At 33.7% G+C, this 18,386-nt stretch overlaps 2 protein-coding genes and 2 long non-coding RNA genes across 9 annotated transcripts in view; 2 read left to right on the top strand and 2 right to left on the bottom strand.

The window, feature by feature from the left end:
* The window catches only part of LOC101883438 (uncharacterized), a 121,806-nt gene that overhangs the window by 82,190 nt on the left and 21,230 nt on the right, over window positions 1-18,386 (bottom strand). The window lies entirely within an intron of this gene.
* On the top strand, window positions 816-10,455 carry LOC141380544 (uncharacterized). Of its 4 annotated transcripts, none has more exons than XM_073939317.1 (3): window positions 816-863; window positions 3,000-3,108; window positions 6,545-10,455. In XM_073939317.1, the coding sequence occupies exon 3, from the start codon at window positions 6,726-6,728 to the stop codon at window positions 10,254-10,256; it is 3,531 nt and encodes a 1,176-aa protein (XP_073795418.1). In that variant the 5' UTR covers window positions 816-863; window positions 3,000-3,108; window positions 6,545-6,725; the 3' UTR covers window positions 10,257-10,455. The 4 variants fall into 4 exon arrangements, with proteins under 4 accessions (XP_073795418.1, XP_073795417.1, XP_073795416.1 ...); XM_073939316.1 differs by having other exon boundaries at window positions 6,525-10,455; XM_073939315.1 differs by having other exon boundaries at window positions 5,545-10,455.
* On the top strand, window positions 10,456-13,515 carry LOC141380546 (uncharacterized). Its single transcript, XR_012398692.1, has 2 exons — window positions 10,456-12,412; window positions 12,609-13,515. It is a non-coding gene; the product is annotated as an uncharacterized lncRNA (long non-coding RNA).
* LOC141380545 (uncharacterized) lies at window positions 12,009-18,378 on the bottom strand. Its single transcript, XR_012398691.1, has 7 exons — window positions 18,297-18,378; window positions 17,800-17,888; window positions 17,085-17,131; window positions 13,386-13,465; window positions 13,046-13,269; window positions 12,901-12,966; window positions 12,009-12,812 (listed from the first exon to the last, which is right to left on the bottom strand). It is a non-coding gene; the product is annotated as an uncharacterized lncRNA (long non-coding RNA).

Here is an 18,386-nt window from a genome sequence, read left to right as displayed (position 1 = left end):
GGAAATGCTCCTTGGACCTCTTAAATATATTCTATGTCATCATATTTATATAAACTTTTTGGATAAATTTTCAAATATAGGTTGCATGTATATTTGACTTATTTGTGTATCTTTAAAATTTAAAAATAAACTTGTATTTTAAATATATTAATTGAATTTAACTTGCTGTGCTGTAGTTCTCATAGAATCTTTTTTATGCTAGATCTTTCTTTCTAAACACGTACATGTTCAAAAAATAGCGCCTCAGCACGTCAACGTCCTGCCGCTAGGAATCATTTGTTACTTCATTCTAGTTTTGTAACTATTAGATTGTTTAAATTCAAAATAGTAATATATTTATCAGTGTAAAACCTATGAATGGTGGAGAAACATATTCTGTAATTGTGTATTAAAATCACATATATCTCCACTGTTGCATGGCTTCTCTTTTTGGTTTTAACAAACTTATCCCTCAAGTTTTTCTAAACTTTTGTACAAAAACTTTCCTACGGTTTTTGCAATTTCTAGCCAATCATTATTGGTCATATGGTTCTCCCTCTGATCAGGCATGGACGGATCATGAAGATGTCTGTACAGGTGTACCTGTTTTCAGGCAAAATCTCTTCAAAGTGATTCATATTTAACTCAAATCAAATGCGGCGCTGTGTGAACTGTTCGCTCGAGTCGTCAAAAATTTCGTGCGCTTCGCGAGCTGAAATCTCGCGCACAAAGGGGACTTCTGGAAACACAGCGATGACGTCACATTCGCCGCGCCCACTCAAGCGAACTAGCGGACGCGTCGAGTATAAATCAGCCTTTTAACAGAGAGGTAAGTTGTCGTGTACTCGTCAAGGATTGTTCGTAGAGGCAGTGGAAGAAAACATGTAAGTTACACTACTTGTATTATTTTGTACGTGATTTTCGTACTGATCTAATCAGTGGACGGTTATAAGCTGTATTATGAACAACATAACGTTAAAGCGACGGTATGTTAAAAAAACGTAGAATAGTATGTTTTTGTAACGTTGTATAACGTGTGAGCAATATAAAGAAATGCGTGTTAACACTAATTGGTCTACTTATTTATTTTTATAGAGTATTAAAAGTTTGTAAGATTAGCACGGGTTTGTCACGGTCAATTTACAACGCTCAGCTTGAAAAGTGTTTAATGTGGCTTAATGTACAGATGAGAGAAATAATTTTTTGTGAAACTTTATAATTAACTCTAACTATTGTAAAAAGAATGTGTCCTTATTCAAAAGATAATGTGAACAATATTAAATTTAGTGTTTTCCCCATCGAAGCCTGCCGATGTATTATAAGTAGTGGTTTAATGTACTTCAACCAGAAGCTGGCCATCTTGGTTTTAGCTGGTCATTTCCCAGGCTGTCACTGTTTTAAAACACTGTGACACGGTGATTGTGTTAATCGTGTCTTTATAACATGGATTCATATTGAAGAAGAGAAGGTTAAAATGTTTATGTTGAAATGCTTTGTTTAAGTGCAGATATTGTCGGCAACCATTAACTGGGCTACGTGAGTGGCTTTGTTTATATGTTGATCTTGATATGCGTGCGTTATATTTATTAAGCATAACAGTTGACGTTGGTCATTGCTATTCATGTTACATTTCAGTATAGCTACACAAATTTATGAATGTTTGAGTGTAGTTAAATATATATATATATATATATATATATATATATATATATATATATATATATATATATATATATATAAATATATATATATATATATATATATATATATATATATATATATATATATATATATATATATATATATATATATATATAGCGGTGGGACAAAATAAACAGATGTTGTGCTATTTTCGGCCGCGATTCGTTATCTATACTGTGGCGGCAAGTATCTATATTCATCAAATGTACCAACAAATCTGAATACATTCTACAGTGAGTATAGCCCTTTATGGCTTTGGCTGTAGTACACCCAGCCGCCACCAGGTGGTGATTTCCGTAGTCGCGGAGGCTTTATAGTAACGTGACAAGAATATAAACTGTAAGTATTTGATTCCGGCAAAATGTACATTAGATAAACATATCAATAGGAAATGGATATATAATATGAATTACTTAACTATTACAAATTTGGATAAAGTCTTGTAGATATTATGAAAATGTCAAAAGTTAAATTTGGAAAAAGATGTACTTTTAAAAAAAGATGTACTTATTAATTGAACAAAAAAAAAATTGATAGACAAGCTTATATTGAGTAATTTAGCCATAAAATAAGTACATTTTTAAACATATTTGTGTTGTTCATAGTGTGCATTTTGTATGTCAGTGTTAACATTTTCAATATAAATGTATTGAATATTTTCTAAAAGCTGATAATGAAGTAATTTTCAGGTCATACGTTTGTGGGTATTTAGGGTTCAGTGTGTATCTTATATAATGAAGTTAATATATATGTTATTTATGTACAGTTATATCAGTTTGCATTAAACTGTGACTAATGCTAATTTTTTATATGTGTGTTTGTCCTCACCTGTCGTATCCTTTCCTGTTCATACCTTTATTTTCACATTCAAACTTTTATCTAGCATACTAATTACATCTATGCTTCTGTCTAGTTTCATTCTTTCTCATGTTTCATGCTCATGCTACTGCACTGCTTGCCTTGCAACATTTTGCTTCTAACTCATATAGAGCATCTAAGCTAAGCTTTCTTACGTATCTTTGAAAGGGGGTCAGAAAATTATCCCAAATATTGATCTATGATGATCACTTATGAATGTCAATCTGAAAAGATTGTACCTGAACCTGAATTATGATCTCAAACAGAGGTAAAACATTTCTTTAAAATTGTAAAAGAGAGATAAATTTGCACTCTCCTCAAAGGCTGTTGATTTCACAAGTGCATCAACTTGTCATCATAATAAATAACAAACAGTTTTAAAGTTTAATAAATTTTCAGCATATATTTATACAAATTGTACTAAACACTTTGGTTGTATATTGTTTGCAATCAATTTCCAGTGTTGAAACAATACGATGCCACGGAAAGGAAAGCGCAGTGAAAGTCAAAAACAACGCAGAAAATTGGAAGCTTCATTAGGCACCAGTAGCAGTACCAGCTCCCTATCAGGTAAGAATGATGCAAACCTGTATGTTTCTATTGCAGCATCACACTGTCAAACTGATCTTAGGTACAAAGAATATTCCAGAGGCCGCCAGTGTACCTGTAATTCATTAATGTTCTTAGCAGTTCATAATGAATGCAATGAGATAAAGAGTCAGGATTTAGATTGTATTTTAGAGAAAGGCGATGCTGTTTACACTAGTGTTAAACAAACATTGTTGAGTAAAGGAAAATTTGTGGATAATTATTTAAATTTTGATGAGCTCCCAGACACAATTGAAACAAACACTTTGTGCTATAAGATCCTGAAACATCCAGTGAAGTTTGGACTTTTGAAAGATACACCAACTTTAGGAGAATATGGAAATCTTGAGAATACTCTGGAGTGTCTCAGGAAGGATGTTAATGATGCGTTACTGCTATGTGGACAAACGTGTATTGCTGTGTTTAGAGATCGCTTTGGCAGGTTTGGTTATTTTGATTGTCATAGCAGAACAAAAGATGGCATGTCTGCTGATGTGAGCAGAGGTACAGCTGTGATGCTGACCTTTCATCATTTGAAAGATATGATAGACAGGCTCCTGTTGCTGTTTCAAGGATGTTTGTCTTTGAATGATCAGGAACAATTTGATATATTGCCAGTCTCATTTATTAACATATTAGTCGAAAGTCATGGAGGCTCCCTGAATAACTGTGAGCAAGAACCTAATGTACAGTTTTCAGTCAACAACATAGGTCTGTTAAGCAATCAAGATACTGCTGATAATTCACAGCCATGTCAACAACAACAAGATTCAGCTGAACAGCTTACTGATGAAACCTTTATTAGAACCACATTAACTGTGCCACACCAAGCTGAACAGCTTACTGATGAAACTTTTATTAGAACCACATTAACTATGACACTCCAAAATCAGCAATTAAAAAAACTGAACCAGAACCAAAAGAAAAAGGCTTACTATAGAGAATGGAGGAAAACAGTGGTTAAAAGAAACCCTGTTAATGAGAAAAAAATGAAAAGTAATGATTACAGGAAAAGACATAATGATGTTGTGAGGAATGCTTATTGGACTAATAGTATATATAGAGAAGCACACAAAAAAGCAGTGAAACTTCATTATAAAAGTAATGATGAATATAGACAAAGAAAAAAGAGTTGTGCAAACGAGAACTACAGAAAGAATGAAAAATATAGAGAGCAAAAGAAGAGAACACAGACCTTCATGTACAGGAATAATGAAAAGTTCAGGGAAAGACAGAAATATTATATAATTAAAAATTACAATAATGATGATCAATTCAGAAAGCGACAGAAAAGTTATATAACTGAAAGTTATAGGACAAATGATCAATTTAGAGAGCGACAAAAAAGGTATATTACTGACAATTACAGGGAAAATGATCTATTTAGAGAGCGTCAAAAAAGGTATATTACTGACAATTACAGTGAAAATAATCAATTTAGAGAGAGACAAAGGAAACGTATGATGCAAATGTACTGGACTAGTGCAAAATATAATGTACAGCATAAGCAATATATTGTTGATAAATATTTAAAAGATCCTATATTTAGAAAAAGTCAAAAGGGTCATTATACAAGTAGATGTAGAAATGATTCTAAATTCTATGCACAAAGAAAGGAAATTTTTAAAAAGCGTTATCACTCTGATGCTCATTTTCGGTTTCGTCAAAAACTATATTGTTTATTCAAAACACAAAAAAGTAGATCTTTCCTCCAGGCACTTCACAAGATACAATGTGCAAAACACATACAAGAGAAATACAGAAAATTTTATCTAATGCAGCAATGTAGAGAAATATTACAAGATACTCAACCTGATGTAGTACTAGAACCAGAATTGTTAAGAGCATTAAGTACTTTTAAGGAAGCTATAAAACAGGGGCCAACTTATGTTTGTACATGCTGTGCAAGAGCACTTTTCTCAAATCAAGTGCGTAGATGTAATCGTGAGAGTTATGAAAATAATCTGATGGTAGCTTCACTTTGCTTGACTGGAAAGTATGTTCACTTGTGCTCTGACTGCCCTAATCCGTGTCTTTTGGAGGAAGTGAAAACAGAATGGATCTGTCATTGCTGCCATACTACTATACTGAGAGGTGCAATGCCTGACATTGCTCTAGCTAATAACCTTCAATTCACTCCCATACCTACAGAACTCTGTGATCTGAATATTCTTGAAAGACATGTTATTGCAAAGTACATCCCCTTTGCTAAAATTTTAACACTTCCAAAAGGTCAACAGAGAGCTATTAAAGGAGCTGTAATTTCTGTTGCATCTGAAGTTGAAACAACAGTAAATACCTTACCTAGACCCAGAAGTGAATCACAACTGTTAATGGTGAAATTGAAAAGACGTCTGTGCTACAAAGGCCACTATCAGTTTCAGACTTTGAACATGCATAATGTTTTGTGTGCTTTAGGAAAGCTTAAAGACATTAATGCAGAGTATAAAGACATAATTATCAATTCAGAAGTCTCAGAAGAAGAGATATTAAATGAAAATGAACAATCAATAAATTATATCAATGCTTCTGATGAGGAAATGGACTCTGAGGACAGGAGTGCAAATCAGAATGCTGAAATTGCAAATAATGAGAATGAACACAATGATTCAAGTGAAGACACTAGTGCAGAACAGCACTCAGAAGGCTTTGCTTTGGATACATGTCTCCAGCCTCCAGATTTTGGTCAGCAGCTGTTATCTTATGATGATGGTATTTTTTGCATTGCTCCAGCGGAGAGAAACAGTCCTGTAAGCATGTTTAAAATTCCTAAGCTTGAGTCTATGGCATTTCCAGTGCAGTTTCCTGATGGTAAGAACACTATTGATGAGCCTGACAGAGAAAAACGCATCTCTCCTAGTAGGTATTTTAATACAAGGCTCTTCTCTATTGACAATCGTTGTGCACGAGATACCAACTACATTTTCTTTGCACAATTTGTGACTGAAATGCACATGGCCATGTCTAGTATATCTATTCAACTGAGAAAAGCAAAGCCTATGACTCGTGATGGTCGCAGAATAAACTGTTCACTGCTGCAGGACAAACAAGAATTAGAGAAACTTGTCAATAATAAGGAGGCAACACGTTTCATGCAACCATTAAGAGGAACTCCAGCATACTGGGAGAAAACACTTCGTGATTTGTTTGCCATGCTGAGACAACTAGGAACGCCTACGTTTTTCTGTACATTTAGTGCTGCTGAGATGAGATGGCCTGAAGTCATTACTGCTATTAAATCACAACAGGGTGAAACTATAAACTTCTCTGAGTTAGACTGGTCTGAAAAATGTGAAATTCTGCGTAGCAATCCAGTCACAGCCATGAGAATGTTTGAAAAACGAGTTGAAGCATTAATGAGAGATCTAATCATGTCCCGTGCTCAACCTATTGGTGAGGTTGTTGATTTTTTTTACAGAGTAGAGTTCCAGCAGCGTGGTTCTCCACATATTCACTGTTTATTTTGGGTTAAAGATGCTCCACAGTTTGAAACCGATCAGGATCAGGATGTTTGCGATTTCATTGATAAATACATCTCATGTAAATTGCCAGACCCAAACCAAGATCCAGAACTGCATAAAATTGTAACAGAAGTACAGATGCACAGCCGTAACCACTCAAAATCTTGTAGAAAAAACAAAAAGCACTGCAGGTTTGGATTTCCTAAACCACCCATTAACCAGACCATAATAACCAGACCCAAACCTCCTCCTGCACAGAATTCTGATGATCAAGATGAATCAATAGAAGAACACGATTATTTGACAAAAGCTAAAGCTGAGCTTCAGAAAGTATGGGATTTATTGAATGACTCAACTCAGAGTTTTGAAACCATTACACAGCTTCTTCTTAAAGCCAACATGACATATGAAGATTATGAAAATTATATTGATGCTCTGTCTACCTCAAGTATAATAATTATGAAAAGGAGACCACAGGACTGCTGGGTTAATGGTTATAATCCTGTTCTGTTAAGATCTTGGGATGCAAATATGGACATACAGTTCATTCTGAACCCCTACAGCTGTATAATGTACATTCTCTCATACATTTCAAAGGCTGAGCATGATATGAGTAATTACCTCAAGACAGTGATGAAGGACTCAAGCTATGATAATCTATCTGACCGTGAGTGCATGAAGCAGGTCATGAATGCCTATTCAAAGAATAGAGAGGTCAGCGCTCAAGAGGCAGTTGCTCGTACATGCAGTCTGAAATTAAAATCATCTTCACGCACTGTTATATTCATACCTACTGATGACAATGCTGTAAAGATGAGTTTACCAATGAAATGCTTGAAGAACATGGACCCTGACTTGGAAAATGTGTGGATGACAGGATTGCCTGACAAATATAAGGCCAGACCAAACAGAGAAGAATTTGAAAACATGTGCATGGCAGAATTTGCCAGTGAATACCGCATTGTGTATTCAAAACAAACAAAGGGTAAAACTGTGCTGCCACTTCAAAGAAATATGGGACATATACAGAAAAGAGTTAGGGGGAAAGGTGCTGTTATAAGATCTGCTCGTTTTTCACAAGAGAAAAGTGCAGAAAAGTTTTATGGAACACTTTTGAAACTTTACCTACCATACCGTAAAGATGAACAACTTAAGTCCACACGATTTCCAACATATGAATCATTTTATAGTTTTGCTTCAGTAAAACTACCAGGCACTGAAGAACTGGAGAGTGTGTTCAAGATTGTAAATACAAATCGTCTGATATATGAAAAACATAATGAAGCCATAGAAAAAGCTATTGAAGATTTTGAACAACATGGTCCAGTCGAAGATGCATGGTCTACATTGGCACCAGCAAATGAGTTGATTCGATTGGAAAGCATCATGGAACGTGAACCGATTGATCCAAATGATGTGAATGAGCAGGACGACATTCCTGAATACTCAGCATCAACCTCTGTCAGTAACACCAATATGCCAGTGATAGAAGCTACCCAGTTGAATTCTGCACAGATTCGCAAAATGTTTCAGAGCTTGAATCAGGAACAGTCATCTATATTTTATGCTGTGCGAGACTGGTGTAAAAGATCTGTTTCTGGTAAAAATCCTGAACAGTTTTTGTATTTTTTAAATGGAGGTGCTGGAGTTGGAAAATCGCATGTCATTAAATCAATTTATGCAGAGGCATCCAAAATACTACGTAGACTTCCAAACACACAAGAGCATACAGACATTTCTAAGCCAACTGTTCTTTTAGCAGCATTCACAGGTACTGCAGCATTTAATATCTTAGGAAAAACACTGCACTGTCTCCTAAAACTCCCAAGAAATTTAAAGCCTCCATACCAAGGTCTTGGAAACAGTTTAGATGACCTCAGGGCAGACTTTTCTAATGCAAAGATCTTAATTATTGATGAAATATCTATGGTGTCTAAACAATTGTTTGCGTATGTGAACTGGAGACTGCAGCAGATTAAAGGAAACCAGAAAGTTTTTGGAGGTTTATGTGTTTTAACAGTTGGTGACTTTGGGCAGTTACCTCCTCTCGGAAGAGCAAAACCCCTCTGTGTGTTTGAAAATCATGTGTTGGACTTCTGGAAAGATCATTTCCAAATAATAACTTTGACACAGATCATGAGACAGAAAGACGATCTTGCTTATGCTCAGCTTCTCAATAGACTGAGAATAAAACAGAAGCATGAGAAGCTGAATGATGAAGATAAGTGCATGTTAGAACCAGTGATAAGATCCTCTCTTGAAGAGTGTCCAAAAGATGCACTACACATCTATGCAACCAATAAAGAAGTAGACACTCACAACACAGAAGCATTATTCTCGCAGTATTCTAATATTGTTACCATTAATGCAGATGATTACAAAAAAGACCCTAAGACAGGTGAGATGAAAAGGCAAGGTACGCCATTTAAAGGAGACAAATGTGACCTTAATGACAGATTACAGATTGCTATTGGTGCACGAGTGATGCTTACTAGAAATATAGATGTAGAAGATGGATTAGTTAATGGTACGTTTGGCACTGTGGCCAAAATAACAACTCAGAACCGTGAAAGTCTTCAGTATGTTCAGTTAATTGGCTTGCATGTGGATAATGTGAATGCTGGACAGAAACATCGCATGAAAGCGCCTGATGAAGATGGCAACATTGTCTATATTGAAAGATCAGAAGAACCTTTAAAAAGAAAGGGAGCAGTTCGTAGACAATTTCCGATGAAGCTTGCTTTTGCATGCACAATTCATAAAGTGCAAGGAATGACCACAGATTGTGCTGTTGTGTCTTTGAAGCGCATATTTGAACCAGGCATGGCATATGTTGCACTGAGCAGAACAACAACACTCAGCAGATTGCACATCGTTGATTTCGAAGAAAAAAAAATATTTTGTGATCCACAAATAAATGAGTCCTTGGAAAACATGACAAAAGCCGATTTTTCCAATGTGCAGCCAATGTTACACGTATTAAAAGATCCAAGTCTAACGTCAGGTCTTAAAATTATTCACCATAACACAGAGGGTCTTCAGTGTCATATGGAAGATTTAAAATGCCACCATGAGCTTCTATTGACTGATGTTTTGTGTCTGACTGAAACACATTTGTCTGGCTCAGCTGTTCCGGACCACTTGCAGTTAAATGGATTCAGTATGTACACACGCAACAGGCATGTATCATACACAAATTTTGCAGATTTGGCCAACAAGAATGGTGGTGGTGTTGCCATTTATGTGAAGAACAGCTACAAAGCTCGACCTCTGATGTATATGCAGAATGTTACGGATCTGGAATATTTGGTTTTGAAGATTGAAGCACCAAAACAGGCACTCCTTGTAGTGATCTACAGACCACCCAGCTACAATCTAACAGAGTTTTTGTTTAATCTCAATGCTCTTTTGATATCTCTTGAAATCATAGATTTCAAGCCTATTATAATATGTGGAGATTTTAATGAAGATCAGCTATCCACTGGCAGAAAACCAATTCTGAAGTTGTTTCAAGAGAAAGGTTATACCCAAGTGATCAGTACTGGAACAACTGTAAACAACAGTCTTTTGGATCCAGTCTTCATAAGTGGTGCACCAACAAATGTCATAGCAGGAGTTCTACAGACATATTACAGCTATCATGACCCAGTGTATTGTGTTTTAAAATAGAAATGATAATATCTCTCTGTAACATTTCAAACATAAAAAATGTTGGATATCATCAATACAATGAACGAAAATAAATTCATTATATGTTTGTGCTCACTTATTGTGTGTATGTGTGAGTGTATGTGTTAGAGCAGATGGGTGTGTTTGTTTGTGTGTGCGAGAGAGAGTGTTAGATAAAGAATGAATGGAGAGTGAATTTCCTTTCCGAAGGATCGCCACCTTGACGTGGTGGAAAGGCTTGCATGTTCCAATGATCCCAAGAGTAAATCATTCTGGAAAAATTTATTCCAGTTTGACTTGCTTAAGGTGTGAGGTACGTTACTAAGAGCGATCCAAATAGACATTATTCTTAATACAATATATTGAACATAATTCGTTTCTTGGTCATTGTATCACAATTTCTTGTAACAAACATTTAACTGTGCTACATTATACATTAGTATGATAGATTAGACTATAGTTACAGTAAAAAAATTAATTTATATAGATGTTTTTATTTTATAATTTTTTTTAAATGTTAAATAATTTAGAAATTATTTTATAATCATGTATAAGTAAGTGGCATTGATGTAATATCTTATAATTTGACATTATAAAATAATTTGCTTCATAGCCATGTCCCAAGCGACAAAATTGTACCCTAATCAGGACTCCAACTATGTTTGCTTGAAATACACAAGACAGAGCATTGTTTACAATGTTATTGTTTATATAAGCTCATGAAATTATCATGTAAATGAACTGACCTGTTATTTTAACCCTTAAGAATCTACTGTGATGTGACAGTGTCATTGGTGATTATGTGGAAAAGTCTTTTGAAAGCATTATAACACACTTTTAAGTAAAGTAGTACCTAAAGTTTACAAAATTTAAACAAATATGTAATCATATGACAATGTATGCATTTTCTATTGCTGTAACAACATAAAAAAAATTTGTGACCTGTCTGGTTAATCGAATTATTTAAATGCTTGTTTTCGTGACTAAAGGTACGTTTGAACCCCCCCAAAATACTGAGTAAATAATAATAATAATATATAATAGATAACATAATTTCAATAAATATCTTAGAGAAAGTGATATTAAACAAGTTATGAAAAAAATTGTGATGTCACCTGGGGCTCTTAAACTTGAAACAGTAGATGAAATGTTATTGTGGCATATGTCACATATCATGAGCCACTCAATGAAATTTATATATGTAAACATAAAATATATATCCTATAAATAAATAAAACTTTCTGTGTAAGTCTAAATTTTGACACCAAAGATTTAGTTTTAGTTTTTTTGTCTTAGTCTGATGAAGATATCTGACTTATCATAATGGCTTTAGTTGACTATATATTAAATTGCATCCTTTTCTGTTTCAGTTGTATTAAATCATAATAAAATAATTATGCATGTTTCTAAATTGTAAAAGCTCATAGTATATTTCACTGTAAAAAATACTCAGGGGAGTATTAAAGGCTACACATTAAAATTACTTAGATTTTCATAAATTTTATAAGCTACTAAATACAATACATAATAATTTGGTACATTTTATTTAAACTACAAACATTAAAAATGAGTTAAACTTATCCATAAATATTAGCTTTTGTGCTACAAAAGGCACATGTGGCAACATCATGAAATGCACCAAATTGTTTCAATTGTATATTATGTAGGATATATGTAACAGTATAATGTGTTGTATTGAGCCTGAAATGTATCCCTATATTAAAAGTTTACAATGTTTTTTTTTTATTTGTTCAATAAAAATGCAATACATATAATTTCCTGTATCTTCACATTTTCTTTTTTTTTTTACTAAATCTAACCTTCACAAATTAAATAATATGTCATGATTTTTATTGACTAATTATTATTAATATTGACGTAGTAGAAGAACTGCTACCTGCTAAAAGTACATAAAATTGAGTAACATGTACCCTGAAAAAAATATTCAAAGATGATTCACCATCTATTGGTTGTTTTTTATAGTGTGCATGAACTCATTAAAGAAGACTAATACGGTGATGTAAACACTACATACTCAGATGTAAATAAATAATAATCTAGCAATTTTTTATTAAGAAAACAATGAAAAGGGACAATGTTAAAAACAACTAATTAATACATAAATAATAATTGAAATGGAAAAAGTATGTAAATATGTACAAACAAATATGCAAAAAGATATATAAAAATAGCTGAAGGAGAAAAAAAGTGCAAATATGACAAAATTATTTAGTATATTTGTAGGGCAGGGTTGTCAAAATCAGCTCTTGGAGGGCTGTATATTTGCAGAGTTTAGTTTCAACGCTGCTTCTCAACACGCCAGAGGAACTTAATTAGGTTGCGTTTAATTAGGGTTGAATCTATACTCTGCAGGGCTGCGGCCCACCAAGAACTGAGTTTGACACCCATGGTCTACAGAAAATGATAGAAAATTTGTCCAAATATACTGAAAGGTTTATTAGAACTTTACAAAAATAAAAGTTGTCACAGTAAAAAGGAAATAAACTTAAATGTCTTGCACATCTTCATTAGCAGGAGATGGTGTGTTATCTAGTTCTGTAAAAAAGGAGACATACATGTTTACAGACAAAATGGTTTACTGTATTAAAGGATAAATGTAAAAATTTAAAGTATGCTTTACTACCTTCTGTCGTGCTGGATAACATAAGATGAGTTGTAGCCACAGTTTGCATGGACACATTGTGTTGTTCTAGAAAAGAAAGTTTAATTAGCATTGTATAGAATAAATGTAGAGAAAAGGAAAGAATTTTGGATATATATGTAGTTACCATCATTACAAAAGTCCTTGGCTGCAGCAAGAACATCTGCTAAAGCCAAAGCTTCTGTGAGAAGTTTTTGTGTATTCTTTAGTTGAGACCTTAGTCCCGTAAAACTCTGTTGTAATGCCTTATTGTGGTTATTCCATCGTGACATTATAGTCATGATGATTTTCCAGTCTGCACATTTGTTGAGCTGTTTCTACAGGGTTCACTGAAGGATCCTGGCATTTGTACTAGAGATAAGCAGATAAAGACATAAAAAAATAAAATAAAAATGTTAATGCAACAAAAGATATATGTTTAAAAAACAAAGATATAGTAAAAAAAAAAAAACTTTTGTAATAATTACAGCAATGAGTTGAATGCGGTCAACAATGGAGTCTGCTTCAGCATTCTGCATTCAAGGGATCTTCGAAGGTGAGGCTATTTCTGAGAGTAAGCATTGTATTTAATGAGAAGGATAAATAAACAATGAATGGTAATATGAGGCATATATATTGTTTTATGATTATTATCTTTATGTACTGAAAAAATGCTGTTGATCTGTATCTGTATTTTGACACAATGGCACTAAAAATGCATTCATGTAATGCATCCACAAATTAGCTGCAATTTGTTGAGTTTCTAACGCTCACAAAACAGTTTTTATATAAAGTAAATTATTGACTTGTAAATTATGAGTTTGTGTGTATAGTATAGTAATTGCAGTAATAAACCCTTTTCACAATGATGTCACTTAACTTCCAGCTTTTGACAAAGCAATGTATTTGTAGTTCCATTTTAAATTTGAATGGGCTGCTTTTAGAGAAAATCCTCCAACAGAATATGTTAATACACATTGTGAGTTAAGACAAGTGTCTTGTTTCTACCTACTTGTGTTTTTAGTTTGATATCTGTAGTACCTTTAATTACATTTAAACAATTTAATAATGTACTAAATAAAAATATCTCAGTGTTTGTTTTCCCCCAAATATAAATGCAGAGTAAATATATTAATGCCACATTCTAATGCCACATTTTAATAATTCTGGATTCCCTCAGCAGGTGATATAATTTTGCTGACTGTAAATTTGTTTGACATGCCAACCAAGGAAAATGGTTGTACATGTCATTAAGTCGATCTGTAACAAATAAGCAAGTGTTGTAAATTCTCTGTTGTGTTAACAACAGAGGAGAAAGCTTTTTCACGGCACAGAATATTCTGTTTTGAAAGAAATATCTGAAGTTATGTTTCTGCCAACATCAGAGGCATGCATTTTAAAACTCACAGGGTAGCAGACAGAAATGCATGCGGTCATTTTGAGCGCTATGGTAGAAACAGGATATGTGCTGTTTGCATTTTATTCAAAGGTTAACCGCAGTGCCCACACTTTGTGTTTACGTTATAGCCTGCGTTTGCTGTTATATAACTTCAAATGGTTGTAATACCACGGATCAAGTACAAATGTAATACCTAAAGGTTTTATATCAAGGTATATAAATGCTGAGTCGCGCCAGCTCCGGGCCGCAGCGCATATTTCTCTCGGGTCGATTCCGGTGTTACGGTTTAACTGGTGACCGTGTTAACTGGTGTCACTTTCCAGATGTAAGCTATTCACGTTTGCAGATTGGTAGATTCGTCACTTTTTCACAGCAACAAAACATGTCCATACCAAATAAAGATTCTTATTACTTGGTGTCAGTGTCATTGTGTGCATTATTGATTTTAATATCTGTGTAGTAGAACAGTATATAACCAAAATAAATCTAAAAATATAATTAGAATTTACATGTCTTCAACAGGATTCGAACCCGTGTAGTGAAAAGGTTTAGCACTCGTGGCAATCAACTTATCTACCTGAGCTACTCGGAACTTCAAACGAAGCAGTCTGTTTTAATATCTTTGTCAGTTAAAACATGCCTTGCTGTGGTTGTGGACCCGTGTTAACATGTTTCCATCGATGTTAACATGTTTACATGTTGTTTAGTTACATGTACTCGCGTTAACGTGTTTCTACAAACTCTCCCGCTGATAGAATAGCTCTGTGACTAAACGATGCTTCATCAGTTGCTCAAACCATGTTTTTTCTTAGTTCTAGACTCATGTCTATCTGTGCCTTTGGAGTCGTGTAAATATATTTTACAAATTAGACATAATATGTTGCATAATAATATCGTCATTGTATTCATTTTTTTTTTTTTTGATAAAATCTTTATTTACGTTACATGTATGAGCATGGGTCACGAGTTAACACGACTCCAAAGGCACAGGTAGACATGAGTCTAGAACTAAGAAAAAACATGGTTTAAGCAACTGATGAAGCATCGTTTAGTCACAGAGAGCTATTCTATCAGCGGGAGAGTATATATACAGTTGAAGTCAGAATTATTAACCCCCATTTGATTTTTTTTTCCTTTTTTAAATATTTCCCAAATTATGTTTAACAGAGCAAGGAAATTTTCACTGTATGTCTGACAATATTTTTTCTTCTTGAGAAAGTCTTATTTGTTTTATTTCGGCTAGAATAAAAGCAGTTATTAATGATTTAAAAAACATTTTTGGGACACAATTATTATCCCCTTTAAGCAATTTTTTTTTTTGATAATCTACAGAACAAACCATCGTTATACAATAACTTGCCTAATTACCCTAACCTGCCTAGTTCACCTTATTAACCTAGTTAAGCCTTTAAATGTGACTTTAAGCTGTATAGAAGTGTCTTGAAAAATATCAAGTCAAACATTATTTACTGTCATCATGGCAAAGATAAAATAAATCAGTAATTAGAAATAGGTTTTTAAAACTATTAGGCTTAGAAATGTGCTGAAACAATCTTCCCTCCATTAAACAGAAATTGGGGAAAAAATAAACAGGGGGGCTAATAATTCTGACATCAACTGTATGAATATATACATTATATATATATATATATATATATATATATATATATATATATATATATATATATATATATATATATATATATATATATTCATTATTTTAAAATAATTTTTCTTTGCTGTGTGTTTTTATTGGTTATGATGCTGTTTGGATGTTTTATTTTTGCACAATAAATAAAATGTGATTTAAAAAGTGCAAACATTGTCTTTGTTAGAATTTACACGTGATTACAACGGTATAAAGACGTTCAGGTCCGACCGGACCGAATGGAAAGAAATTGTAGGTTTTGAAGATGGATTATTAGTTTTGTGGCAAGGACATAGCTGTTTTTAGAGGGTTAAAATACAGATTAAAAATAAAGTTAGAATGATTTTATAATAAATGTGTTTATTGTATAATATACGTGAATGTTCCTTGGCTTTCATTTTCATTATCACAAGTAGAGGAGAAGGCTTTTTCACGGCACAGAATATTCTGTTTTGAAAGAAATATCTGAAGTAAAGTTATGTTTCTGCCAACATCAGAGGCATGCATTTTAAAACGCACAGGGTAGCAGACAGAAATGCATGCGGGTCGATTCCGACGCGGAAGATTCTGCATCCAGATCAGTTTTATTACGCTTTATGGAATTCACCGCGAGCATAATATGAATGACTGATGACCAGAATTAAGTTCAATCTTACCTCGATTTTGACCACAGATCTCTCTGCCTCTTAAAGGAACACTAAAAAGTGTTGTATTTCTTGTATTTGTGTACTTTCGCTGAAGTATTTTAATGTAAACAGCTTCAAATGTTGTAACAAGCACGTCTGAAATGAGCCCGAATTTCTGTAGATTCAAAACAGTCAGCACGGATATCCCCGCCTCTTAAAGGGAAAGTGCCTCTTACCCAGACAGCACACATACGTTGGGCCGACGTCGTGCCGATGGAAATTAAACTAAGTTTCGTTAACTAAAACGTCACACTGTACACCATATTTAATACATCATAGCTAGGGCCAGGAGGAATCTGCGGATGTTTTTTGCTATTTCCAGATAAATCAATTTTGAATTAAAATGTATATTAATCTCCAGACTTGCATCTCCCTGATCTTTTTAAAAGAACGGCCCCTCGTTTGCTCATTACTGTTTGACAAGTGTCTGGCAGTCAGTCAAAAATATACTTACATATTTTGTTCATCAGATACACGGCACTTAGGTTAAACTTTGACCTCCTTTTCAGTTGATGTGGAAAACAAAAGCAAAAGAAAGAAAAAACAAAACAACTGAGTACAAGTTGCATATCATGCCTGTACAAATCAAAATTGATTCATTTAGGGCTTAAATTGACTTGTTTGAGGATGAGTTAAGGTGTAAGGGATGGGTGAACGGTGTAAATATACATGTAGTTCATAGCTATGATGTAAAGCTGAATTTTCAGCATCATTACTCAAGTCTTCAGTGTCACTTGATCTTTCAGAAATCTTTTTTTAAGATGTTGATTTAGTGCTTGAGGTTGAACTAATATAATGGTGATTATCAAATGGTGCTGATTTGCTGCTCAAGAAACATTTCTGATTGCTATCAATGCTAAAAACAGATGTGATGACAAATAATTTAGTGTAAACTTTTTTCTAAGATTTAATAAATCAATTAATCATAAAAAAATTAACAAAATGAAAATCACAAATATTACTTCATTAGCAGCAAATCTGCATATTTATTAAGTTCTGAAGAATCTTGTGATGTGAAATCTAATACCACTCACATGTTTCAATGTCAAAACTTTCTTAAAATAACTGCAATAAAGACAAGTAACAGATGCATAATATATAGACATGTAACTTGTGAATAATGATGTGCAATGGAAATTCATATTAATTAATCATCTGCTTAAAGTTACCTGTCTTTCCTGCATCTCTGATCAGCTCCCTTCAGAAATTTAAGAATCTTGATTTATATTTTCTGTAGCAGGGGGTTATTCTCTCACTCCTGAAACCACAGAACACTTTTTTTTTACTTAACATTTGTTTAAGATACCATGAAATATCAAAACACGATTGAACTTTTGATTCACGGTCCTTTACAGTACAATGCGTATTTTAGACTACATATGAAGTGCATTCAATAAAACATTGACAAAACCTCTCATCTACACATAAAGAATAAATAAAAGCCAAAACTTTAACAAACAAGTTTAACAGGAGCTAACATTAAGTAAGTTAACGTAATATTACCACGACGCTAACGTTACCAGTGCTAATATGCTAACGGACTTTTACGAAGACTTACCACTCTAATATAACATAATATTCAACTGAATATTCATCAATTGCCAATAATAAAAGTGTGGGGAACAGTTTGATGTAGTATTTGCTTTGTTTTAGGGACTAAACTTACCTGAAAACAGTCAAAACGGCAGCTTGAGAGAAGTCGTGTTGTCTTTCAGGTGGTGTCGTGTCGTGTTGTAGCTTCGTTTCCCATAGCAAC

Source organism: Danio rerio, chromosome 23, assembly GCF_049306965.1.
Source record: "Danio rerio strain Tuebingen ecotype United States chromosome 23, GRCz12tu, whole genome shotgun sequence".
NCBI lineage: Eukaryota > Metazoa > Chordata > Actinopteri > Cypriniformes > Danionidae > Danio > Danio rerio.
Note: the sequence above shows the minus strand (reverse complement) of the source record. Positions and strands in the feature narration are given on the sequence as shown.

Bases quoted from the DNA above. Each gene is read 5' to 3' on its own strand.
- LOC141380544 (XM_073939314.1), top strand. From the start codon at position 3,015: ATGCCACGGAAAGGAAAGCGCAGTGAAAGTCAAAAACAACGCAGAAAA.